We start from the raw sequence: 27,762 nt of genomic DNA, 5'->3' as shown, positions 1-27,762 counted from the left end.
GAACATCCGTCGAGACAAGGGACGAAGGGGTGATACTAAATATTTTTATAGAATAATTCGAACAAAGGTCGTTGGACAATAGCAATGTTCTTTACGAACTCTGCATGAGGGCGGGCAGTTATCTCGGTGGAAGAAAACAATCTGAGGGACCTCGATGCGTGAGGTATCTTGGGTACACTACACGTCACGTAGGGATAGTGTTACAGGCACGCCCATGTCAACGTCCCCTTTCGATTCTCAAAGACAAGATGCAATACTCTGCGGTTAGCACTGGATGTCGGACTATGCACAGCATGTGATTTTAAGCAGTTTGACAAACACCAGAACATTTGTTACCCTCACTACTTTAAATGGCTGGTGGCAGTGGTTTAATGTTTCCTACCATTGTGCTTTTCTACCGCAGGCTGAATCCTCAGCTGCAGTATAGCACGGATGTACGTGATCCGACCGCGGCCGATAAGTTTGCATGTGAAATGTTCGAACCACTAAAGGTTTGTACATTTCCCATGCGAACACCCGTTCAAAACCCCTACATACCCACATCCCCACCCATAACACCCCCCCCACACCACCCCCCCCCCACACCCCAAACATAAACAAACCCTACTTACCTTTTCTTCAGGCTGTGTCTCGGCGACGCCGGTTCCCCTTCACCTCCGTGATCTGGAATCGGCGCTGCAGGGTCCTTTTTTTCTCTTTTCCGGGAGCTGCAGGGGTTTCCCCCACAACCCTTGCTTACTATACCACACAGTATAGTGAGCGGGGTGTTGGGGGGGATAGCCCTGCAGTCTTTTTTTTTGTATACTTACCTACAATGCTACCACCAAAGGTTTGAACCTTTGGTATTCGAACCTTTGGTGGTAGCATTTTTTTGGAATTATTGTACGGTTGGGCCTTTTTTTTCGGTCCGATCGTACAATTCCGTATAGCACCCATGGGTGACCATTTTGTCAAAATGGCCCTGGGTTTTTTTCACCATTTTCTGTTTGGGAGGTCTTTCTTGGGTTTTACTCACACGTCAAGCTAGGTTTGAGCCCTTTGTTCGTTTTGCCTTTGGCGGGCTTCAGTACTGAAACCTGCCTCTGGCTCCAGTGTGTCTGGAAGGGCAGGAAGTGAGGGAGGTCCCTGAAACTCCCCCTTCCTTTGTCTTTACGAATGCCTGATGCGCACCATGTCCCGATTGGCTGGCTGTCCTTTTAGGACAGCCCCCCTGTTTGAGTGACAGCTAGGCTGTGCATGAATGGGAGAAACCTGCTTAAAAGGCGAGGGTTTTGGGACTGAAGACAGTCCACCACTGGGAAGAACAACCCGACAAAGAAACCGTGAACGAAGCTTGCTGTATCCTCCTGGACCTTTGGATTGCCCGGTGATGCCCTGCTGCTGTGCAGAAACTCCTTTTTCTAATGGACAAGAGAAGCTCCGGAAGGGACGACTTCTTCCCTTGGGTAAGTGGGACCAACTAACCCAGAGACAAACTTTACTGGAAGACCTTCCCCAACTGGCTGTACTTCTTTGCTGCTGCAGAAACCGAGTGCCAGGGGTCGAGAAATCCGTAGTCAAGTGCAATGACTGTAAGCTGGCCAAAAGCTCCAGAGTCTCCGGAGGACCCTCCCGAAACACGACGCCCCAAACTTGAGTCATCTCAGCAGAGTGCAGGACTTAAGGAAGGAGTGAAGCAAGCCAAACCGTGGTGGTGCTGTTTACAGAGCGCTGAAACTGCAAAGTGCAGCTAATCTGAAAAGAGCCCATAGCTGCCGCCGATAATCGAATTGCTGCTGCAGGAGTCCCCAGACGTCCTCCCTCTTGTCCCCACAACTGAGGCCCAGGAACACAGCATCTGCATAGCTGCAACCAGACAGGAGCTAGCTGGACCCTCTTCTTCTAACCAAAAGGTACGGTTGTGACTTTGGGTTACTTACCTCATTGTCTGTAGCTTGCGCTTCTCAGTTGAGACTTGCAGTAGCTGCTTTTCTAGAGTTGATCTCAGCTCTAACTTTCACAAGTTACATAGCTTGTGACCCTACAGTAATTTTTCCTCCAACTAACTTAGTTCAATCTTTTACTATCTAAGAAGTGTCACAGCTCCATAGACTTTGCTCCAATTGACTTTGGCTGTCCTGGCTCCCTGCAGACTCTTCTATTCCATTGACTGATGGTTACTGTCCCTCATAGGCGATGCATTGGTTTTAAACTAAAATTGCTGGGAAGGGTTTTTTCATTGGAAGATTTACAGGGCTCACATGCTCCGAGACCCCAATTAACCTTCTTCCTTCCTTTAACCTTTCCTTTCTGCTAACCTCAGAATCTACCAAAGTATACCAGTTATATGATATGATAGTTTATTTATATAGCGCCTATACACAATGCGTTTCAAAGCTTCAAGGCAAGGGAGGGAACAAGGGAAAAAACTGACATTCTTACAGGCCATGAACAGTAAGGATGTGAAATTATCTATCATACTAGGCCTGACGACATTTCAGATAGTGCAAGAGCTAAAACATAGATAAGGAATGGAGGGGGAGAATGGGAAGGAAATGGAAACAGACAGGCGACTACCGTACTAGGCCTGGCGACATTTCTGGTAGAGCCAGAAAAAAAACAAGAGGTGAGGGAGAGGGGTGCAGAAAGGTAGGGGAGGAACAAAACAAGCGACTATCATATTAGGCCGGACGACATTTCAGATAGTGCTGGAGGGGGGTTGGGGAGGAAAAAACCAGTAAGGGGAGGTAGGAGGAGACAGACGAGGTTGCCATCATGCTAGGTCCAGGGACAATTCTGATATAGTAAGTGCATAGAAGAAAGTAAGGGGAGGAGATAGGAAAAGGGAGAAGGGAAAGGAGGAGAGAACAGAGAGTTAGCAGTCAAAAGAGTGGAGAAGCAAGAGGGCAGAGTGAAAACAATTGCAGAAGTCAGTAGTAACACAATGTTGCAAGCCAGGATACAAGATGAAGATGGGAACAGCATGATTCAGGGCCACCATGAGTACAAGATGCAAAAGAAGTTCAGCATGAGAGTTGAGAAAGGGTGACGCACCATGAATGAATGAAGTCCATAAAAGTCAAATCCAGCATTGTCCACAAGACGGTGATGGTGAAACCAGAATGTATCAGGAGATACTCCTGCAGAAGTAGGCTTGAATGGGGTGAGGGGGGAGCAGGGTAGAAGAATCAAGCAAAACAGGCAACACCTGGCCTCCATATATAAATATATATAAATGCCATTACTGTCCTAGTTAGTGAAGTCACCTCAGGGTGTAGGAAGTGTGTAAGAAGAATTTGTAATGAGTATCTAGTAACTTTGTGTTGATTCTGGAAAAGTATATTTGATGTTACATACATTGCCCTTTTTAAAGAATGCTCATTTATAAACTGCGGTTAACTAAATACATAGTTATAACTAAAACCTTTAAGTGTTACTTGGCTACTTGTATTGGTGTATTTCATAGCTACAGCTCACATTTACCCCTCTTGAGAGGTCGGGCTGCTCAGTCAAACTACCAACTTGTGTAGTACAGGCCTATACCAAAAGGTGGGTTACCCAATACCAAGAGGATAAGGGTTGTGTAGTCTCCCACAGGGTTACTACATCAATTCTTGCCTAACAGTGTTCCAGCACTAGGCCTGGGCAAGTGGAATGGGCCAACACCCAACCACACGAATCACCCGCTCGGCCTCAAAGGATGCACACCAGGCTTAAGGCAAGTATTACCCAAGCCCACACAGAACCATAGGAGAAAAGAAGAGCTTCTGGGTGGATGCAGCAGCACAGGACCCGGTCCCTGGATTCATGGTCTGGAAAGAACTGGACACTGGATGGGGACTTGCAGCAGCAGAGGCTTCCAGCAAAGGTTTATTCACAGATCTCACGGCTCTGTGGATTTGGCACCTTTTTACAGCAGCCAGATGAAGACTAAAATCGCTGGTTACATTCTCTTCACTCTCTCGGTCCTGCACTCCGTTTAGGGGACTACAGGGTTCAATTTGTGTCCCTGGAGATCTAGCAGGAGTCCACCAACATTTCGGACGGATTCGGACTTAAGACTATGCACCGCACTCAGGCTCAAGGTCCCAGTGTATTGGTGGTTTGCAGCCCAGAAAGGTCACAGCACGTTGTGGGGTGGCTCAAAATGCACATCTTCCTGAGACTTGTGGATCTCACCAGTCTGGGTAGGGGTTGTCGTTTTTAGGACCCCCAGGTAGATTGGAAGGCTGGGTTGCATTAGGCTCTGGTTACACAGCAGGCTCTCCGGTCGCTGGAAATAGTTGGCGGTCTTTTCTTCATCCTCTTCAGATTCAGCTCCAGTGGTCGACTTTATTTTACATTTGTTAAGCGCACAAAACCCTTGGGCATCACGGCGCTGTTCCAATCAGTTACACGCAAATATGGTAATTGACTTGTTAGCCGCTTCCAGGATCGGAGTATTTATCAGGAACTACAGCACAACTTCTGCAAAATCCCCTGCAGTTTACAGAAAGGAGTGGTGTGGCTGTCCAATTAGGACAGCCAGTCCCCCATTGGGACTTGGTTCCTTTCAGGCAAGTTGAGATACAAAGGGTTGCAGATTTTTGGACTCCTCCCTTCCTTACTGCCTTCTCAGACACTCTGGAGCCTGGGTGTGGAAAACAAAGGATTCCCGCCGGAGACCAACCTTCCACCGAGGTCATGCCCGCCTAGAATGGCAGGAGAAGACCTCAGAAACAAGCAAATGAGAAATGGTGAAAAAAGAAGATGTCCACCAGTCTAGCAGAATAGTGTTCCCACCATTCTAGCAGAATAGTGTTCCTTCTGTGCATTACCGAGGCTGATTTAACAGCCTGCAAGTAATAAGACAAAAAAGTCAGTAAGGTAAAACCACTGCCACCTGCCATTCAAGTAAACTTGCAGTTGTAACAAAAATGTTCCCAAGTAAGAAAGAGGATACATTGTATCCTCACAGCACTCCACATATGGTGGGGTGCGCTGGCTCAATTTATAACATGTAAAGGTGATGTGAATCCCACTTTACCTCTTGAGAACAGTAGTTCACCCAAGAAATAATTAAAAGGAAGTCACAGTATTTAAAATGCTGTGTGCTGCCGTTGTACCTTACAGTCAGTCCAACGTTATAGGAAACTAACTTCATATACCATGGAGAGACATAAAAAGGTCACTCATAAAAAAAAATTAAAAAAAGTGTAAAAGACTAGGTGAGAGGGGGGAAGGGATTCCCACTCACCTTGGGACAAGGTAAAATAATTACCAAGTCCAAGCAAAATGTTCTGGGGTTGACACAAGTCAGCAAGATTTATCATGTATATGAAAATCTTACCCAACAAAGACTACTACGATGGTATGAAAGACTATTAAAATAACTTGCCGTAACATATCCCAGAAATTAAAGGGACAATCTGAGTTATGTGGTGTTGCAACAGTTCCATCAGAGCCTGAAAGCCAAAACTAGTGGCAACAGTTTAACTCTTAAAATGTGCCGTTCAACATAAGTCATTATTCGCGATATATTTTTATTGTATGCAGAAAGTAGAAACCAGTTACACTAACAAACATGTTACCTAAACTGCTGAGCGACTGGTCTCTATAACAAACACCACAGTTCTAATGTACTTACAAATCCAGGAAAATCATAATCTATTCCCTTTGCAGCGAGTTTCTTCCGCAGTATCCATTCCTTTGTCAGGAGCCGTTTGGTCATCTTTTCTTTCTGCTGGACAGAACGTTTCTTGTTGTACCGAGTTACCGCCGGATACTTTGGCTTCATAAAGGTTTTTTTACTCCCCTTGAAAATATTTTCATGAACTTTTTCTGATGGCATAAACTCACCTGCAAAACAAAAATCATTTAAATGGCTTTAGAACATGGTTTATATGAAGTCAAACCAACATGCAACAACCCTCTGAATGATGGGATCATGAATCTCAAAAGTGCTTTAGAGCATTCATTGGAAATAGATTCCTAAGCCCTTCCGTTTATATTAGCTTGCTACAATGTACATAAGTAGTCCGAGTGACAATCTTTTAAAAATCCCTACTGTGCAAGGTCTTATCCTGCGCTCTACTTTTATCTTTAACCTCCTTGCCCAAAGTCTCTGCCATGATACCTGGTCATCTATAACAGCTAAACTTGGACAGCTTCAACTCACAGATCTGTTATGCAGCTTTGTTAGAGATCAGTCTGCTCCAGGAGTCCTAAATACAGCTCCAACCACCTCAATCACTATATGATACTGGGACCCGATTTACTTGTTCTCACCTCTTGTGCAAAAGCTAGATGATGCTCTCAACCAGGGCATCGAGCAACAACAAAACGAATTGCAGGGAAGGTATTCCCCTAAACCTTCATAATGGTGGAGGGGTGGGGGGGGGGGTGGTGGGCTGTAGGGGAGTTTCTCATTTCTGTATAATTCCCCTGCAAGCTTAGACCCACAGCTCGTTTGCTGGACTCGGGACTTTTTAATGTTAACCCTGGAGTGAGTGTGACCTTTTTCTCACTCATGTATTTTACCTGATTTGGATGCTGGGTTTTCATTGTTTTTGGAATCAAACTCCATAGGCATCTGCTTTTTGTAGGGTGATGCATAGCAACTTCAGTGTAGGGTCACTGAGAAATCCTTTAGATTTCTCATTAGGTTTAAATACCTTTTCTAGGGTGAACTACATTTCTCAAGAACAGTAAAGTGACTTCTCTTTGTAGGTCCAGTGTACACCATCTTATGTGGAGTGCTGGGCGGTTAACTAGTAGCCCCTTATCCTACATTCTCATGTAACTTTTTTTATGTTACCCTCACTACTTTAAACGGCTGGTGGCAGTGTTTTACTTTTTCCTGCTATTGTGCTTTTCTACCGCAGGCTGAACCTTCAGCTGCAGTACAGCACCCATGGGTGATCATGGTGTCAAAATGGCCCTCATCTTCTTTTATTGCCATTTTCTTTTTGTGATGTCTTTCTTGGGTCTCTGTGTGTTGAGACAGGTTGGAGCCCTTTGTCTTGCATTTGGCGGGCTTCAGCCCTGAAGCACGCTCCAGTGTGCCTGGAAGGACAGCATGTGAGGGAGGGTCCCGAATCTCCCCTGTCCTTTGTCTCTAGGAATACCCGAATGCAACTAGTCCTGATTGGCTGGCTGTGTGATTGACCGCCTAGGCTGTGCATGAATGGAAGAAATCTGCTAAAAAAAAAAAAAAAAAAAAAATATATATATAGTGAGGGTTTTGGGACTGAAGACTGAGTCGACCACTGGGAAGGAAGACCTGACAAAGAAACCGTGAACGAAGCTTGCTGCAACCTCCTGGACCTTTGAATTGCCCGTTGAAGCCCTGCTGCTGCACCTCGACAGAGAAGCTCCGGACGGAACAACTTCTCCCCTTGGGTTAGTGGGACCAACTAACCCCTAGACGAACTCCACTGGACCAGTAGTCCCGACTTGCTGTGCCTCTGTTGCTTCTGAAGCCCAATGCAAGGGGTTGAGTGTCCGTAGTCGAGTGAAACGTCTACAGTGGTAACAAATCCGGCTAGAAGCTCCAGGACCCTCCTAATGACCCTCCAGAAGCAGGACTGCCAGACCCAGAGTCCCCTCATCAGAGTGCAGGACCGAAGGAGTGAAGAAAGTCCAACCAGTATCAGTGCTCCGCATCGGTGCTGTTTGCTAAGTGCTGAAACCGCAAAGGGCCACTGAACCGAAAGAGCCCGTAGCTGCCGACAACTTCCCAAGTACTGCCGCAGGAGCCCTCCAGGCGTCCTCCCTCTTGTCGCCACAACTGAGGCTCAGGAACAAGGGTCTGGTAGCAAGACAGAATCCAGTTGGACCACTCTTCTAACCATAGATACGGTTTAGGTTTGGGGTACTTACCTTACTGCCTGTAGCCACGCTTTTCTCACTTGGAAATTGCATTGCCTTATCTTCTTTTCAAGTGGATCCCACTCCCTGCCTACAGTGATTTTTATTGAACCTCTCTAAACTTTGATCTAAGAAGTACATCAGATCCATAGACTGCCCCAAATTACTCTTGGCTGTCCGGGCTACCTGAAGACTCCAACTCCATTGACTTTGACATGGTTCGTCCCTCATAGGTGGTAGCCTAATTGTGTACTGGTACTGCTGGAAACGGCTCATCTATGCTTCATTGGAGGATTTAGGTGTGCTCACATTTACTGAGAAACTGTTCTAACCTTTTTACTTGCCCAATCCTTTCCTCTCTACAAACCTCAGAATCTGCAAGGTTTACTAGTGGGATATATAAATACCATTACTGTCATTGTGATTGAAACCACCTCAGGGTGTAAAAATTGTGTAAGAAGCATATCAAAAGATTATCCACCAACTTGTTTTGAGTCTGAAAAATAATTTTAAAGCCTACTTACATTGTTACAATGGCCTTTTTAAAGAAGGCTTATTTCAAAATGTATGTTAAATCCATTTATAACTGAGACCTTGAGTATAAGTGTTACTTGTATGTGCGGATTTCATTTGTACAGCTCACATGTACCCCTCTTGAGATAAGTCTGGCTGCTCAGTCACACTACCAACTTGTGTAGTACAGACATATACCAAAAGGTGGGTTACCTAATACCAAGCAGGTAAGTGTTGCGTTTTCTGACACAGTGTGACTGCACCAATTCTTACCCAACAGAAACCAACTGCAAACACCAAAAGTTGGATGAAGGATACATTCTGTACGACTCTTGGATTTCAAATTATATAATGCATTACTAAATAAATTGCAATCCTCCTAGCTTTCAACCATGTTCCCAGACACATCTACACCATACCATGTGTTCATTTTATATCCCTTTGCACCCTAAATGGCAAAGTGCAAATATCAGAACAAAATTACATGACAAATTAACATTCATCATAATGAATTGGCGCAGTAAAGTGCAGAGTGCAGCATAAAAACATAGAACAAATGATCAACAAATCACAAAGGTCACATCCAGCAATAAACCCAACATCAGAAAAATCAGAATCAATCTATAGAAATACACAAGGTGAATGGACAATCAATCTCTAGTCGAGACAATCTTGATACATGGATGTCTTCACAGTTGAGCTCGAGAGGTGGCGCTAACAAAGTCTCAGCATCACTAGTTTCAACATGTATAGTCTCCATGCTGCGAATAGGTTATCAGGACGGAGCAATTAACACTTAAGTGTAAATCCAAAAGTATCAGTGTAATGGAACATGTAATACCAAATTCGATTAAACATGTGTGATAATATGACATCACTAACTGATCAGGATCATATTTTAATTAAGTATGAAAAGGCATCTTGACTACCTATGCTCAAGAATAAACCTACCTTTTCTGTGTCTTTTGTAGGTAATGTACCCTATCCTAACTATGCACCTAGTTAGATCCTAAGCAGTTTGCTTGAAACTCACTTGTTTCATCTTCTTCACAGAAATTGTGTTCAACACTCAATGGCCCCGATCTGATAAGGTAGTGTGCTGGAATGACATTAATAACAGACATCGGTTTAAGCGTTAACCAACTATGTCTAGGATAAAACTTATTACCAAAGTCTAAGCAGCTGTGTTTAGAATTTTCATATTGGCAAGAAATCTTCCTGACTGGACGGTCAACCATGCCATTCTGCTCAATCAACTCTGTGATAACCTGGGTATCACTGATCAGGCACTGGCTTGGTTGAACTCTTTCCTCTCTGATCGACCCTCCGAGGTCAAACTTGGGTCCTTCCTCTCCTCCATCTCTACCTGTGGTGTTCCCAAGGGGTCCAACCTCTCTCCCTAGCTGTTCAACCAATACCTGGCACTTCTTTCCCACCGCATTGCCGCTCTCTGCCCCAACATTCAGTGCTATGCGGATGACAACTCATTTTCAGGCTACCTTCCGCCACTTCTTCCCCTTCTCTCATCTCTGACTGTCTGCTATCCACGAGTGGTGTGCCACCAATGATCTCTGCCTTAATGCCAGTAAGACCAAAAGACCAAGATTCTCCTACCAGCACACCTGCTCCCTCCTTTCCCGTCACTCTCTGGCTGGCCTCTCTTGGCCCTCTTCCTACTCCCACCTGCAAGACTAAAAACCTCAGTCATCTTTGACTCCACGCACTCCTCAAATCTCTGACGTCTCTAAGAAGTCACACTACCAGCTGCACCTCAGAGGTATTCTTCCTTTTCTCTGCTTCCTGCAGAAGCTCACCGTCTCCAGTGTACTGGTTCTTCTCTAGGTTGGACTACTGCAACAGCCTCTTTCTAAATTGGCCTGCTTCTACTCACTGCCCTCTGCAACTCATCCATAACAGGACTGAGAGACTTGTCCTCAGCCTCAAGCCCAGGGATCGTATCTCTCCAGGACTGAAATCTCTGCACTGGCTCCCAGTGGCTGCGAGAATTAAGTTAAAAAACTTCTGCACTGTCCACAAGGCCTTCTGGGGCCTGGGGCCTTGAGCCTCAATACCTTCAACTCCCTCCTCCTAAATATCTTCCTTCTCAAGCTCTTGGCTCATCTGGCTCCAACTCCCTCCTGGTCAGTCGCTTCTCCAAGCAACAAATTGGTGGTAGATCTTACTTCGGCTGGGGCCTCCCTTTGGAACCTCCCTGAAACTTGAGAACCATCTCTGGTTCCGGAAGCACCTCAAAACCTTCCTCTTTGCTTCTGCTTTCTCTCCCCTGCTGAACTCCTGGCTGAATCAGAAACTGCACTGGTCACCTGGTGTAATGCTTGCGTTAAAAATGCGAGCCAGAATAACATGGCGTCGATGCACAGCCATTTTTGAACACCACTCATCTTCCATCACAGTAATAAAGTCTGCGTTTCCGCGGGCCTCACAGAATGAGCAAGTAGCAGTAAAAACAGATCAAGGTCATATAAATATTATTCGAGTGGACTTACTGCGGAGAATGGTTATTGTATTGTCCATTGAAGTAAGAGTACAGAAAGGGAGTCGGAGCACAATGCAGGTGTATGATAAGGAGTCTGGGAATGAATGCGAGAGAGAATGGCGTTGGATTTTTCCACCCTCTGTCCCTTCGACTTGTGATCTCCTCTTCGGCCGATAGCAGAACGCAAAAGGGCGGGGAAATGCCTCCATAAAGGAGAGAGCATTGTATGGAGAAAGTTAGTTGGAATCTGGACCCCTGGCTCATGCAGTCTCGCTTAAAGGGAGGACGCTCTGCTTCAGCACCCGTTGGACGCAGTGATCTCTTTGCCTACCTGCTGAGGGACTAAGCAGTGTTGGATGGTGACCAAGATGAAGTTTTCTTCTGCCTCATGTTTGTTGGTGATGTAACCTATATGACAATGCATTACTTACCGTAAAAGCATTTCTGATGGTTGTATCTGCTTAGATTCACATGCTGTGCATAGTCCGACATCCAGTGGTCACTGTGGAGTATTGCATTTTGTTTTTCGTAGTCGAAAAGGGGACGTCGACAAGGCGTGTCTGTAACACTATCTCTATAGTGACGTGTGGTGTACCCACAATCCCTCACGCGTCGAGGTCCCTCTGTTTGTATTTTTTCCGCCGAGGGAGCCTTTTAGACGTGAGCGAGTACAGAAAAGAGATATAAAAAGATGTCTATGTTCCTTCCATCCAAGCGGGGAGGAAAGGTGGGCGCATATGAATCTAAGCAGATACAACCATCAGAAATGCGTTTACGGTAAGTAATGCATTGTCTTCTGATGTTTGTTAATCTGCTTAGAATCACATGCTGTGCATAGACTAGCGAGCAGTACCCGGAGTTGGAGGTGGGTTGTGAGAAGGAACAGTAAAGAAAAGATGTCTTAATACTACTTGTCCCACCTGGGAATCAGATCTAGAGTGGACATCTAGACAGTAGTGTTTTGTAAAGGTGTGTACAGAACTCCAGGTTGCCGCTTTGCAAATGGACTCAAGGGGAACGTTTGCAATGAATGCCATGGATGCCCCAGTGCCTCGAGTAGAGTGTGCTCTTGGCTTGAAGGGTAGTTCTCTCTTAGCAAGAGTGTAACAGAGTGATGCATTGAACAATCCATCTAGATATAGTGGACTTTGAGACTGCCTCTCCTTCTCTTCCTGCTGCCAACAAGAAAGAACTGATTAGTCTTTCTCAGTGGTCTAGTTCTTTCCATATAAAACATGACCGCTCTGCGCACATTAAGTGTATGCAGGCTTTTTTCTCCCAAATTTGAAGGGTTTTGAAAGAACGTTGGTAGTTCTATTGACTGGTTGACATGGAATTGCGAGATGAATTTCGGTGCAAACCTTGGGTGTGTGCGTAGAACCACCTTATCTTTGTGAACCGTTACAAAGGGTTCTAGAACAGAAAGAGCCTGTAGTTCACTTACTCTCCTAATGGAGGTGATAGCTATTAGGAAGGCGATCTTAAGAGTGAGGTCTTTAAGAGTTGCCTTGTGCATGGGTTCAAAGGGTGAGCCCATGAGCCTGCTAAGTACCACATTTAGGTCCCAGCCGGGAGCCGGGTTTGCTATCGGAGGGTGTATTCTCTTTACCCCCTCCATAAAGGGTTTAATAACTGGGACTTTCCACCATGACACCTTAAGCTGGGAAGTGGTGCATGCAGAAAGTGCTGCTAAGTGGCCTTTAATAGAATTGAATACTAGACCCGAGTTCAGTAAATGGGTCAGGTACAGAACAATTTGTGTGGGAGAGCAGTCAACAGGGTTGATGTTTCTTCCTCTACACCAGATGACAAATCTCTTCCATTTGCTAGAATAACAGTGACGAGTGTTAGGCTTTCTAGCCTCCCTGAGGATGTCCATGCATCTCTGCGGGAGTTGTAAATGTCCAAATTCTATGATCTCAGGAGCCAGGCTGCTAAATTCATGGTCTGAGGGCATGGATGCAGTGTCCTGCCCTTGTCCTGTGACAGCATGTTGTACGGGCAGGGAAGTTTCACCGGAGGAGATGGAGACATCTCCATCAGGTGAGCGAACCATGGCTGCCGGGCCCACATAGGGGCCACTAGTATCATGGTAACTTGTTCCTGGTGCATCTTGTGCACAATCTTGTTGAGAAGGGGAGTCGGGGGGTGCGTAAACAAATTTCCCTGACCATGGAATTGATTGCCGTTCCCCTTGGATTGGTTCTGGGGGTACCTGGAGGCGTAATCTAGGCATTGCGAGTTCTCCAGGGTTGCAAATAGGTTTATTTCTGGGAATCCCCATTGTGTGAAAACATCGAAGATTGTCTTCGTGTAAGCGTCATTCGTACTCTGAGGGATGAGGGAAGTCTCTGCTTAGTTCGTCTGCTAGCAGATTGAGTTCCCCTGGTACATGTGACAGTAGGAACATGTGTTTGAGAGCCCACTTCCAGATGTTCTGGGACAGCTAGGACAGTCCTGGAGAGCGAGTGCCCCCTTGTTTGTTGAGGTAGTACATGGCTGTGGTGCTGTCCGTGAGGACCATCACTGTTTTCCCTTGTAGGTGTGCCTGGAAGGCTTTTAGTGCCTTGAACACAGCAAGTAGCTCCAGTAAGTTTATGTGCTTGGAAGCTACGCTCGGAGTCCAAACTCTGAGCAGTCTGATGGGATAGGTGAGCCCCCCATCCTGTGAGGGATGCGTCTGTGGTTAGAGTAGCTTCCATTGCGGGGGTGGCGAATGGTTTCCCCATTACCAGGTTTTCCTTCGACCACCACCGTAGCGAGAGAACCAAGGCCTGCGAGACCACCACTAGATTGTCCCATTGTCCGCTGGCCTGACACCACTGGCTGTTGAGCCACTCTTGCATTGGGCGCAGGCGCGCGTGGGGTACCTAATAAACACATGACGCCATCATTCCTAGCAAGCGCATTGCTTTGCGTACCGTCACCTCTTGACCTGCTACATATTGAGGGATCTGAAACAGCATGTTTTGGACCCTCTCGTTGGAGGGGAAGACGAGGCTGTCCTTTGTTCGAATTAGAGCCCCTAGGAATGGTTTGACTTGGCTGGGGTCTAGGCTGGGCTTCTTCTCGTTGATGGAGAAGCCCGATTGGAACAAAATGTCTACAGTCATTTGGGTATTTGAGAACCATGTTTCATAAGAATCCCCTGTTCTGAAGTAAGGGTATACTGGGATGGGATGGACAACCTGCGCAGGTGGGCCGCTGCCACTGCCAGTACTTTCGTGAATACCCTCGGTGCTGATGCTATCCCGAAGGGTAGCATTCTGAACTGGTAGTGTTTGCCCTCTATCATGAACCTGAGGTATTTTCTGTGCGCTGGCAACATTAAAATATGAAAGTATGCATCTTTCATGTCCAGTGTTGTCATGTAATCTCCTTGTGATAGCAGGGGGATCACTTCCTGTAAGGTCACCATACGAAACATTTGAGGTTTGACAAATTTGTTCGCTGGGCGCAGATCTAATACAGGGCGCATGGTTAAGTCCTCTTTGGGTACAACGAAGTACACTGAATAAATACCTTCCGTTACCTGAGATAGAAGCACAACCTCTATAGCTCCTTTTTCCAGTAGCTGGTCCACTTCCTATAGAAGGATGGCGAGGTGTTCTGGTGTCATGCGTTGTCCCCTTGGGGGTCTGTACGTTGGGGAACTGTTAAATTCTATACAGTAGCTGCGGGCTATGGTTGATAGTACCCAGCGGTCTGAAGTTATTCCCTCCCATGCTGGAAGAAAGGATGTTAACTGGCCCCCGACCGGCGATGCATGGGAGGGGATCCGAATCTTCGAGTCATTTGGTGTTGGTGGCTTGGGAACCTCTAGGGGTGGAACCCCGACCTCTCCCTTTGCCACGGCGTTGTCCTCTCTGGTTGTATTGGCCACTGGTGCCTTGGTTAGAGGACCAGTTGTTTTGAAGAGTATTGCTGCTGGCGTTGGCCTCGAAAAAAGCGGCTATTGCCATAGCCACGTTTGTTAGGAGGCCTAGAAATATGGTCTAGGGTTTTGATGGTGTCAAACTCTTTCTTTGCCGTTTCTAGTGCCTCATCAACCGCCTTTCCAAAGAGGTTGGCATCTTCTATAGGCTTGTTGATTAGAGATGCTTGTGTTTCAGGTTTAAACCCCGAATTACGCAGCCAGACATGGCGTTTGAGGAGTATTCCTTGGACTAGGGAACGGCCAGCCGTTTCTGCAGCATCCAGAGTGTTTTACACGATCCTTTGGTTGACTTGGGTCCCTTCAGTAATTGTGGCTAGAAGGCGTGTACGTAGGGGTTCTGGTACCTCCTCGGCGTCCTTACGTAGCTTGCCCCATTGTGCATCTGCGTAACTTGCTAGCAAGGAATTGTTGTTTGCAATCCTTGCGGAAAAAGCAGTGGACGCTGTGATCCTTTTCCCCAGGGCATACAATTTTTTACCCTCTTTATCTGGTGGTGCTTCGCTGGTAGACAGCGGGACCCCTGCTCTTTTCCTTGTATTTGTCACCACTAGGGAGTCTGGTACGGAGTGGCCCCTGACGTACAACGGGTCTGAAGGAGAGGGACTGAATAGTTTTTCTATCCTCGGGTTGACCCCTCTGACCAAGGCAGGTGTAGATAGTAAAGGGATAATTTGCCTCCTTACTGAGGCGAGGAGGGGAATGGTTTGGCTGACAGGGAGCTTCTCCTTGATTACCTTCTCCACAAAGTCAATGTCAGGAGAACTCTCCCCAGTGTCTAGTTCGAAATGCGCTGCTGCCTTGCGTAGTAGTGCATTAAATGTAGGTTGATCGTCTATAGGTGACATGTTCCTATTAGGCGAGTCCTCGGGAGGGGACAGGTTTAGTGCATCCGGATCTGAAACGCTGATGGGGACTGCCAGGGCTGTGAAGCACCTTCCTCTGGGTCTTCTCCGAAGCCCCCCCCCCACCTATATCTGGATTTTCTTCAAAACCCTCCTCCTCTAGGTTTTGTTCCTCTTCATTGCCTAAAAATGTGTCGTCCTCCTGAAAGTGGGGGTGTGAGGTCATATAAATCTACATCCACTTGGGAGGGATTAAACAACCTAGGGAATTTTGCCCTGGGGTCCATCTGAGGTCCCTCTCTTGCCCTCTTGGGTGGTGGTAGGTTTTGAGTCTCCATAAACCTCTCCATCTTCTCCATACAGAACTAGAGTCTCTCCAGGGTCTCATGAGGTACCCCTGAGCGATCTGGGGGTGGGGGGGTATTGGAAGGGTTTTTGGCCTGAAAACACTTTGACCTCTCCCATAACGTCGAAGAAAGGTCTCCGTCGCCGTCTGAAAAACCTTCTGGTAGGCTAGGAGTCCCTTTAAATGAAGGGGGCAGTTCCTGCCTTCCTTCAGGCCTTTTCGGCGTTTCTCTAGCCTTCTGAGCGGTATTCAGCGCATCTTTCGCCATCCGCTTCTGGCTATCGGCGGAAACGATCCTCGCCAGACTCTCGACTAATCTGTCTGTGGCGGGCTCTGGTATTGACGTTACGGGTGTCGCGCGTTCTATGGCGACGGGCGCTGACGGAGAGCTTCGTCTGGCGGTTTGCGGGTAGCGCCCTTATCTGGGGGAAGCCCAGTCGCTGGTCGCGGTTGCGAGGGGGGCTTAAGACTCTTAGGGTCTGAGGAGGACACCGGTGGAACCTGCGTCTCCGTTGGTGCTGATGGTTTCTTCGTCTTTGACGAAGAAGAGCCGTGGGTTATGTGTTTATAGGAGTGTTTTTTGTGTGCGTCAGTGTCGCTGGGGTGTTCATCCCCATAAGCAGGTCGTGAGCAGAACTTGTCGGGGCCGGGGACAGACTAGGAGCGCGAGCGCTCCTTAGAGAGGTCTACAACTTCCGCAACAGATGTCGGGTTATCACATTCCTCGTCACTTTCTGCGGCGGCGGGTGAGGAATCGGACCTCGACATGGCGTAGGCCGCCCACCTTTTGACCCTGCGGTCCTTTAAAGTCTTAGGCTTAAGAAGCTGACAAGCCATGCAGCCGTCTTCCTTGTGGTCGAGGGTGAAACAACTGTTACACCGTTTATGCTCGTCTTTCCAGGTAAACTTGCCCTTGCAACGCGGGCAAAAACTAAAAAGGGTGTCCTCTCCATAGCGGAGGAAATATTTCACTGTGATAACAACCCCGAGGGAAAGGGAGGGGAAAAGGAAAGGCATTCTTAGAGAGAAACAAGATATGTCCCACAATCCCACTCTCCCTACTGTCTTTGGCCGGCGAGGCCAGGCCACGTGTTCGGCAGCGCCGAAGGATCTCCTCCGTCTCGTCCCCGCCGTCGAAGTTCTTACTCGGCGGAGAAAAGGCCTCGCAGCTACGTCGAGGGAGGGATCTTATGATGTAAATAGATATTAATAAATAACGACTAAAGGTCGAGTAAATTAATTTGCAATGTCTCTCGAGGAGCTCCACGTAAAGGCGACCAATATCTGGGAGGAAAAAAACAATCTGAGGGACCTTGACGCATGAGGGATTGTGGGTACACCGCACATCTATTGTAAAAATAAAGGGCCGGGGCGTGGCCTGACGCGCATGGAGTGAGGATGTTGCTTCCTTGAGCTCCGGCCCGGCCGCGCAGTCGGATCCTGTTTTTTGGGCGTTACGAGCGTAGCTGCACCACCCATTCCATGGTGCAGTTACACAAAGTGATTATCTGTGTATCGCATCTTTCTCCGACAAAAATCGGAGACCGAGCACTTGCTGAGTCGATCCGGCCCGGCTGCCCCTGCCACCCGAGGTAGGCTTCCAAGATGGCGGACGCAGTGCGCCTGTGACTCCGGAGCGATCAGAGAGGCCGGGATCCAACAGCACCTCCGCCCGGCTGATCATGCGCTCCTCTTGCTGACCGCCGCTGCCCAGGGGTGCACGCCGTTCCTCGGAGCGGACTCGCGAGGTCCAACGAAACTTCTGCTGGGACCGAAGGACAACATCTCGGAAGCGCCCGCCTCGCGCATTAGACGACCCGGGCGCCAAGAGTCGGTGCTCCCGTGCCTGACAGCGCTGGCGCGCAACTAGCACTACTAGCCGGAAGCGGACACTACCGGCTCCACAGACCCTGGGGACCACTTGTCGAAGCCCTGGCCTGGGGCACATCCGACTGACTCTTTACCAGCCAGGGAGCACGGCCGCCCACTCACATGGACTTCATCGCGACCGCGACCTGTGGTTCTCTACACGGGATCGACTGGACGACACCTCGCCTGGAGTGAGTGGATCGCAGGCCCCTTTCGACCCCTTCATCCTACACGCTCACTGATAGCTGTCCCAGCTGATCCTTCTCCGGAGCGCATACCGGATCTGCTGCGGGAGCCGCTCGCTCCGTTTGAAGGCCGACTCCATTAACTTTGCGGGCCTTAGCCCAACAGCCCATTTATCGACTACAGGGCCTAGCCGCCTGCCCCAACCAGCATTCACAGGCCACACTGGGGTGCCCTTCTCAACCCACCTGCCCCGCAGCAACCAGCATCGACTTTACCACTATTACCCCATCTGAGGGGCAGGCCTGTAGGGCGGATCTTGGCAACACCCTAAAAGACTCAGGCCGCAACGTTCCGTGTGCCCTCACTACGGGACAGCTACAGCTCCTGTACACCCGGCACAAGGGGTGCACTAAGACTGGCGGCACAACACACTTAAATGATACGCAGTGGCGAGCTGTGATAAGTTGCACGTTCACCCACCCTGCGAGAGGACATCGGACCTCTTGTGTCACCCACTAAGGCCAAGACACTCCACTATGGCGGCCGCAAGAAATAAGGCCAAAAACGCTACCATGGACCCTTTTGTCACATATAAGTCTCATCCTGCCTCCCAGACCACACCGATAGGCTCAGCAACGCGAGACAGCTCCGTGGAAGACACCAGACACAACCAGGTACTGGAGGCGATCGCAGCCCTAAGATCATCCATAGAATCGAAGATAGGCGAAGTCAAAGCCGATATTCAACTAATAAGACAGGATTCCCGCAACCTGACGGAAAGTGTCACCGTCATTGAATCTTCCCAGAGGGACATGGCTGATGACATGGCGGCCCTAAAGTCGGAGGTCGCAGTCCTCAAAAATAAGGTGTCCCTCCTGGAAGCTAGGTCTGAAGAGGCGGAAGGTCGCGCTAGGTGCAACAACATTAGGATATTGGGTGTACCGGAGGGGACAGACTATGGACCCGACGGCCTTCGTGGAATCCTTAATACAACAGGAGATCGGGGTGGCGAACCTCTCCCAGGGCTTCGCCATAGAGAGGGCTCACAGGTTGCTCCAGAAGAAACCCCCCCCCCCCCAGGCTCCTACCCTCGCCCCATCATTGCGAAGGTCCTCAACTTCCGGGACCGGGAGGTAATCCTGAAATTCGAGAGAAGGTGGAGAAATAGAGCGGGACAACTCAAAAATCACCATATACCCCGATTACACTCAGTCGGTTCAGAAAGCAAGGAATTCCTTCGTCCCAATCAAGGCTAGACTGAGGAAACTAAATCTGAAATATATGCTGCTTTACCTCTCCAGACTGAAAGTGATTTATAAGGGAAGGGCAGTATTTCTAGAGACACCAGTGGCGGCCACTATGTGGATGGAACATAACCTGGCCGAGGTCCCCATCGACTCTTCCCACGGGAAACATAATGAAGACAGCCAGGGATGATGCACGGATACCCTGACTTGGGCACCCACGCCCTCCCCCAATGTACCTGAAACGGTAAAAGAGCTCCGATCTCTCTGAAGCAAAACTACAAAATGAGAATGCTAAACGACTGCGTGGCCCACCGGATCTCCCATGCATGGACACAGACCACCTTCCCGCGAGGGACCAGTGCAGGCCAGTTGCCAGCACATACCTACTCGCGCCAGGCAGCGCGAGAGCACCTGAGCACTGCACCGTTGTGACAGGAGCTGAGTGCACCAGTTATAATTGTTTCTTTCAAGTTGTTATTGTTTTAACTCTCCTACCTCTGAGAACTCTCAACTGTACCGAAACGAATCCAAGATTGAATATCTAAACAGACCGCCCCTCACAGTCTGAACGGGACATGGCTCACAACAACATACGATCGAACCGCAATAAAGATGGGGCATTCCTGTCGATAACTGACAAATATACAATGGCGTCAAAACCCAAGGTGATCACGTGGAATGTCAGAGGGATGGGATCCTACCTCCGAAAAAAACGGATACACTCCTACCTGAAGAGGAAGAAGATAACATTCGCCCTACTGCAGGAAACGCACCTCTCCACAGACTCTGCGGATAAATTGACAAAATACTGGGGCGGCCAGGGGAATGGCTCGTCCCATTTGAGATATGCACGAGGAGTGTACACGTGGGTAAGCCCGGACATCCCATTTCATCAACTGGGGGTAGAAACAGACAACGAAGGCAGATAACTGATAACGTGGGGTACGCTGGAGAACACTCGGCTATGCATAGTGAACTCATATTTCCCCCAGTACGGTATACCCTCCCACCTCAAGAAGCTATGCGCCGAAATTATGCTCCACAGAGACCACACTCTAATATGGGGAGGATATTGATTGTGTCATGAACGCTGAATTGGACAGGTCTACCACACCACGCACACCCAACAACCTTTCCTCCCAAGCCCTCCGCAGAGCTGTGGAGGATTTACACATGATCTACATCTGGCGAGGCCTGCACCCAGTCGACAGATCCTACTCATTTTACTCGGCCCCTCATAACCTCCACACCAGGATAGACTATCTCTTCATAGACAATGAGCTAACCCCACAGGTTGAATCTGCGAACTACCTGGGTAGATCAATATCGGATCACTCCCCACCGATACTGCAACTCTGTCTGAGAGGCCCTAGACCTCCTATCCCGATGTGGCGCATGCCAATAGAGGCCTTGACCGATCCTGCATTCAAAGAAACCCTAGCTGAGAAGCTTGAGGAATATATAGAGTTTAATAAGGGTTCAGTCGACAAATGGAGCACATTTTGGGAAGCAATGAAGGTGGTAACGAGGGGAGAGGTAATCGCCGAGCCAGGTGGGATCAGGAGGCAATTGAGACAGGAACTAGAGACTGAGGAGGAAAAGATCAAGCACCTCGAAAACAATCTCCCCCCAACGATTGAGACGGAAACCATGCTGAGGGGATCAGAGAAGACTGTAGAATTGCATGGGAGAGGCTCTCAAAGTTCGACTTCTCTGCACGAACTGTGAAGGCACACAAAGAAGCGGACAAACCAGGTAGGATACTAGCCTGGCTATGCAGGAAAGAACACCCGAGGATGGCACTAAATGTGATTAAGGACAGCAATGGCATAGCCCACAGGACACAGCAAGCAATAAACAACACTTTCTCTGACTTCTATGCCGATTTATACGCCCATGCCAACCGAATACCCGAGGCAGACATAAAAGACACCTTGGCGGAAGTTGGTCTACCCAAATTGAACCAGGAGCAGAGAAACATGCTGGGAGAGCCCATCACACCCGAGGACATATCCGAGGCGATCAGATCCCTCTCCACGAGCAAAACCCCTGGAACAGACGGCCTTACCCCGGAGTTCTACAAGGCGTATGAGGAGATCTTATCCCCCATACTGCAAGAAGTTTATGCAGAGGCATATGAAACTGGAATATTACTGAGTAGCATGAGAGAGACCCTTATAGTCCCAATGCTTAAGCCTGGCAAACCACCCGAAAACTGAAAACTGACTCATGCCGCCCACTAGCGCTCCTGAATTACGACAGCAAAATACTAACGACCATACTGGCAAAAAGGCTTTCGAGAGTAACAGGATCCCTGGTACATGAAGACCAAACTGGCTTCGTCCCAGGACGTAACACCACGGCCAACTTGAGAAGCCTCCAGCATGTAATAACACAAACGGCTGAATCCACCGAAGACCTGGCTGTACCCTCGCTAGATGCCATCAAGACTTTCGATTCGATTTTCTGGGAGTGGCTGATCGAGACCCTGAGGGAATTTGGACTCGGCGAACACTTTGTTCGATGGATCGAGGTGCTCTACAACAACCCAGTTGCGAGAGTGAAGACTGGGGGCAGGATATCAGAGGCTTGGGCCATCCAAAGGGGAACTAGGCAGGGATGCCCCCTCTCGCCAATGCTGTACATCCTGGGTCTGGAACCGGTGGCAACCTACTTCAGGAAACAGCTTTTCGATGCAGGTATCAGCCTGGGTGGAACCGACAACATCTCCCTATACGCCGACAATGTCCTCTTATATCTACGGGACCCCCAAAGAAACACCCCTACAGCTCTGGATATCCTAGACAATTTTGCGAAATACTCTGGGATAAAATTCAGCCGGCAGAAATCATGTTCCTTCCCTTTAGCTGGACTCAGAGGCAGAAGCACAGACGAACTCCCTGAGATTGGGATCCAATGGCAAGTGGAGGCGTTTCGCTACCTGGGCCTCACCATCGAACACACGCCAGTCTCCACCCACGAATGCAACACGGAGGTGGCCATGTCCGGAGTACGCAGATCCATCAAATTCTGGTCAAAATTGCCGCTTTCGGTGATGGGTAGAGTATCCATATCCAAAATTATAATATTGCCTAGATTTCTCTATTATTTTACTAACATAACATACTATATTCCACCACCCTTCTTCAGGAAGTTGGAATCCCTGCTCAGGGACTTCCTTTGGGGTCGAGCCAGGCACAAGCTCACGCTGAGCATCCTCACACTTCCCTACGACGAGGGTGGCGTCCAGCTGCCCGATTTCCAGAGATATTACCTGGCGGCACAACTTACTCATGTCGCAAAATGGTTATGTGATGACCCTTCAGCAGAGACGAATCTCCTGCGCCAACTAACCTCACCCATGCACCCTAAGGAACTAATATGGAACAAGCAAGTTGGGCCCCCTGACCCACCCATGATAGCACAGTTGGGGCGACAGGTATGGACAAAAGTCACCTCTATGCTTGGGCTACGGCACTCATACGCACCTGAGATCCCCATGCTGGCAGACATATGCAAAACCCCCGGCGGCTTACCGGCAATGAGGAGATGGGAGCACTTTGGCCTCTACACATGGGGAGACATGTTTACCGAAGGGCTATTTAGGGAATTTGAATCGCTGCAACAGATAGACGGACTTGCCCCAGGACAATTCTTATGGTACCAGAAGGTGAGACACGTTGCCAAAGAGAAATGGAATGTATGGCCCGAGGAGCCGAACAGACACCCCCTTGTGCAGGAGCTGTATGGTGTCAGTGACGGCTGGAAACCGACGTCGAAGTTATACACCCAAATAAATGACAGGTCCAACCCAAGAAGTGCACGTCTGAAAGAGAGATGGGAGTCCGACTTAGGGACTGAAATCACAGAGGGAGAATGGTCGAGGGCCCTATCATACCCGAAAGAGATATCCCGGAATGCGAGGTTCAGGCTAATTCAGCTCAATGTCCTCTACAGAACCTACATGACCCGACACAGGATAGCCACGTTCTCCGACAAGGTTGCCCCGACCTGCCCATGGTGCACTTCCGATCATGCCGACATGATCCACATGTTCTGAACCTGTCCTAAAGCACAGAAACTTTGGTCCGCCGCTGAACAGACCTGCAGGAAGGCTGGGCTGGAGATATACGAATGGACACCTAAGTAATGCCTCCTGGGCACCCATCTGAGGCCGAGTAAAATCAAACACTCGGTGAAGTTTATGGACATTGCATGTATACTCACGAAGAGAACAATTGCCATGGCCTGGAAATCCCCGACTGGCCCCAGGCATGAACCCTGGATTAAGGAGATGATAAGATGGACGGCAGCGAAAACCAGAGCGTGGGAGGAGGGGAATCGTCGAGGCGGAGAAGACTCGAGCACCGCACTGGAGTCCTGGAAGACCCTTCTGAGAGACTTGATTTTCTCAACGAGCCACAAGCCCCCTGGAATCTACCCCTCTGAATCTCTATGTAAGTTCGACCAAGAAACTGCAATATTAAACTCTTACTCGCCCCCACATCACGCCCCACTAAGAACAGCCAGACCACATCAGACCCGAGACGAGGGTTTGAATAGGAAACGAGGAGCCCAACAACTCAGAGGACATACGGACAGGAAGTGTTACTATTGTTGTTTGTTAATTGTTTAATCTTACCAATGCTTTAAATGGCATATATGATATGTACTAGGTGATTCAATCCTCACCATGCTCATGATGGTTTTAATGTACACATATATATATAAATGCCAATAAAAACATTTAAAAATAAATAAAGTGCCTATAACGAGCCAATTGTTTTATAATCTTATATAATGTATGTGTATTCTTTCTACTAGTCTGAGTCCAATTACTTTTTTTTTGCTGTGGGGCACGGGGAGACAAGTGTTAGTGCTTTCCCCACAGGGCTAAAAAGACGCAAAACATTTTGGCGCTGTAAACAGGGTCTTTGTGCTGATATGGATGCCAAAGGATCTTGTTGATAAAATTAAAGTTAAAGTTTTTGGACATCGAACAGTAGGGGGGAAAAATAAAAATAGATCCCCCCCCCCCACCTCCCCTCCGAGAGAAAATCATTGAGAAATGTTGTGTAAATGTGCATGTGTTGAAGTGAAACATCCATTCTGTTACACTGACTTCCTTCTTTAGGACAAAAGGTGGCTCCGCTGGCAGAGATTGCCCAGATGCAACTATCCCGATGTGGTCTAAAATCCCTTATGATAAAATCGCACAAACCTGAGCATGTGGTGCAGGATTGAGTGAAACCTGGGATACTAGTATAGGAGAGGCAAGTCCAGATAAATTGATTAAATGTTTACAGTTAGTACCAGTGGAAAAGGGGAAGGAGTGTTCAGCTCCAGGGAGAAGGGCTGGATGTTGTTGCATGCATTTAAAAAAAATGCATCAATTGAATGTAGACATGCAAAATTCTGTTCAAAAGTTGGAAAAAGAATTGGCTGCTGAGAAACAAATTGTGTTAATGCAACAACTTCAAATTAAGTTATATCATGAAAAGGCAGATAAATATCAAGCAGTGGTTGAACGAGCAGCGATAAGAGTCACTCGATATAAATGTCAGAAGAGAAGAGGTACGGTTAATTTGCGTAAAGTATCAACTGTGATTGCCCCTGCAGGTGATATTTTTGATGGCACTACTACTAGCAGTGATTCTGAACCAAATCCCGTAACAAAGCTTAAACGTGCATGTAAAGAAGTGACAGTTAATCCAGTCATACACAGAAAATTGGGTCGCCATCCATTGAATCCGGGAGGCGGTGTAGTAGACATGACTACCCTTGAAGATTATTCACAACAAGAAGTTAGGGGGGGGGGGGGGGAACAGAGGGCGGGTGAATCCTTTCTGGCTTCGATGGTCAGAATGTTTGATGGAGGGGCTGCAGGTCTTCTAGTCGATAAGACAAATTCTGCTAAATACAGGAGACCCTGCGTGCTGGTCCTCCTCATGATGGCGACGATAGACAACTGTCCCTTTTGCAATTGGCTGCGCAAGGTTGTAATCATAAATATCCGATTACATCGGATTGGCTGACCGATGACAAAAAAAAGGGTACACATTGATGGAAGCTATTCAGAGAATTAGAGAGCATGCTATGAAGGAGGTGATTCACCTCGAGACTTCAGAACATATGGGGTTGGTAAATTAGTCTGTTTCTGCCAGAAACACGTTGGTTCGGACAGCCCCCCCCGCATATAAAGACGTTATAATGACCCTGCTGGTGGGTATGACGGGGAAGGTTACGGATGATTTGGTTGATGCAATTAGACAGTTCGCAGATTTAGGTGAATGGGAAAAAACACAAGAATAATCTCGGGAGAGGGCGGGGCGAAATGAAAAACGCACTCTTGGTAAAAGATTGGACAGTCGAGATTCCCATGTATCTAGGAAGGATATGTTCCTGGCTTTGTTGAAAGATAGTGTGCCACAAGAAGAAATTGCAGCATATTTGTTGTAAAAAATAAATAAATAAAAAACTAGGTTTAGACAGGAAGGAGTGCTACAAACAAGGAAAACGGCAAGATTTACATAAACCAAAAAAGGAGGTAGATCCTTTTCGATTATCCCCAGAAGGGAGCGATGAGGAATCTTCCACCATATCGATACCTTACCAACCAACTTATGCTGGTTTAAGGAAGATGGTTAGTGCCATAGTGAAGAGAGAATTGAACAGATCATATTCTAAAGATGAATAGGATAAAGATCAAACTCGCCCATGTTAAGGTAGACAGGCTACCTCATGTAAAATTGAAATAGTTTTGGCATTCGGGTAATACACAGGAGGTTCGAGCCTTAACTGATACCAGGGCGGAGGCCTCTTGGTACATGGAAACCCTTGCAGATTTTAAAGGCAAACATTTTATGATTACAGGACTGGGTGTTAAGGACACTGTACAAAAAGAAAGAAATTGATCTGAAAATTGGGCAATTGAAAAGAGACTCTTATAAAGGGTTTCCCTGCTTTATGAGGACATGTGGGGCAGCTTTAATGACCTTTATGGTTGAGGCTAGATTTGGTTCAGCAGTGTAGTGCATTGGTCTTCTTGTTTTTTCAAGTGATATTGGTATAATAAGGGGAGGGGGTCAGTGTTCTTTGTGGTTGTTTTGTGTGGTCCTGTTTGTTGTCATTTATTTGGTACATTTGACTTTGTTTTAGGTTAGTCTTCATTTTCATATGGTGGATTACGAGGTTATGTATATCATAAATAATAAAGACAACAAACAGCGGTAATGCAGCCAGCAATTTGCAAGTGCTAGGTTTAAGGCAGCAGACAGGGTAGGTCTGATAAGTGCAGGAAGAAAAAGGGGGGGCTGTATGGGTTCAGATACTAACCCCAGTGCAAGGGGTGGCCCGGAGGCAGTGCGGGAGGGTGGCAGGATAAGCAGGTACCTGGGCCCAAAAGACAGAGGCTGGCCAGGTGCACAGTGCCAAGAGAGAACAGATCAGCAGGGGAGAGGGGGAGCGAAGGCAGAAGAAAAGAGGAAGGTCTTGAGGTGCTTCCGGAACCGGAGATGGTTCTCCTCAAGTTTCAGAGTGGCAGGGAGGCTGTTCCAGAGGGAGGCCCCGGCCGAAAACAGATCTACCCCAGCTCGTTTCTCGACTGACCCTGAGTGAGTTGGAGGTAGAGGAGCGAAGAGCTCGAGAGGGGAGGTATTTACAGAGGGATAAGCTGAAGGTATTTTTGTTTCGATTTATTTTCTGCTGTTCTGTATTTTGCAATTCAATGACCAGAGATGTTCAATGAACAAGTTACTTTCTTACCTGGTAACGTTCTTTCGATGGGATGGTCCGACGACGTATTCCATATCTATGACATGTAATCACCACAGCTGTGCTGCTTCGGAAACTTTTTTCGGCGTCTTGCGTCGATGACGTCGATGCGCCGTCGTCGAGGGCCTCCTCCGACGTCATCCGATGTGATAAGTAGGACGCACGACGCCCGTAGCCTCAGTTGTAGTTTTTTCCCCCAGAACGTGTGACACTAGTCAACTGCCAGTCAGACACAAAGCCTTGCGGAACGTAAGCTGCAATCGCAAAAGAAATTCTGCCGCGGGGAAGGCAGGGCGGGAGCGATATGGAATACGTCGTCGGACCATCCCATCGAAAGAACGTTACCAGGTAAGAAAGTAACTTGTTCTTCGAGGGGATTGGGTCCTCCGACGTATTCCATATCTATGACAGACTCCCAAAGCAGTACCAGAGCAAGGAGGAGGGAAAGAATTTAGAATCAAGATTTAGAATAGCCAATCAAATAGCAGAGCAAAGGCCAGATCCTGTGCTCGGATGGCATCGAGGGAATAGTGACGTACAAATGTATGTACCGAAGCCCAGGTGGCTGCATCACAGATGTTGCGAATAGGAACACCCCTCTGCAGGGCAGTAGACGCAGCCATACCCCTGGTAGAATGGGCCCGCAAGCCAGCCGGTGGGTCCTTACCCGCCAAGCGGTAGCACTCCGAGATGGCCAAAATAATCCAGCGAGACAAAAGTCTGTT

At 48.0% G+C, this 27,762-nt stretch overlaps 1 protein-coding gene across 1 annotated transcript in view; it reads right to left on the bottom strand.

Annotated features, from left to right (window-relative positions):
* The window catches only part of NIFK (nucleolar protein interacting with the FHA domain of MKI67), a 176,457-nt gene that overhangs the window by 59,459 nt on the left and 89,236 nt on the right, over window positions 1-27,762 (bottom strand). Inside the window, exon 4 of the mRNA XM_069616700.1 lies at window positions 5,606-5,817. Within this exon, the coding sequence (XP_069472801.1) occupies window positions 5,606-5,817 (212 nt within the window). The remainder of the gene's footprint in view (window positions 1-5,605; window positions 5,818-27,762) is intronic.

Source organism: Ambystoma mexicanum, chromosome 9, assembly GCF_040938575.1.
Source record: "Ambystoma mexicanum isolate Mex_15411 chromosome 9, UKY_AmexF1_1, whole genome shotgun sequence".
NCBI classification, from domain to species: Eukaryota; Metazoa; Chordata; class Amphibia; order Caudata; family Ambystomatidae; genus Ambystoma; species Ambystoma mexicanum.
The sequence above is the reverse complement of the archived record's forward strand: the minus strand, read 5'-3'. Positions and strand labels throughout refer to the sequence as shown.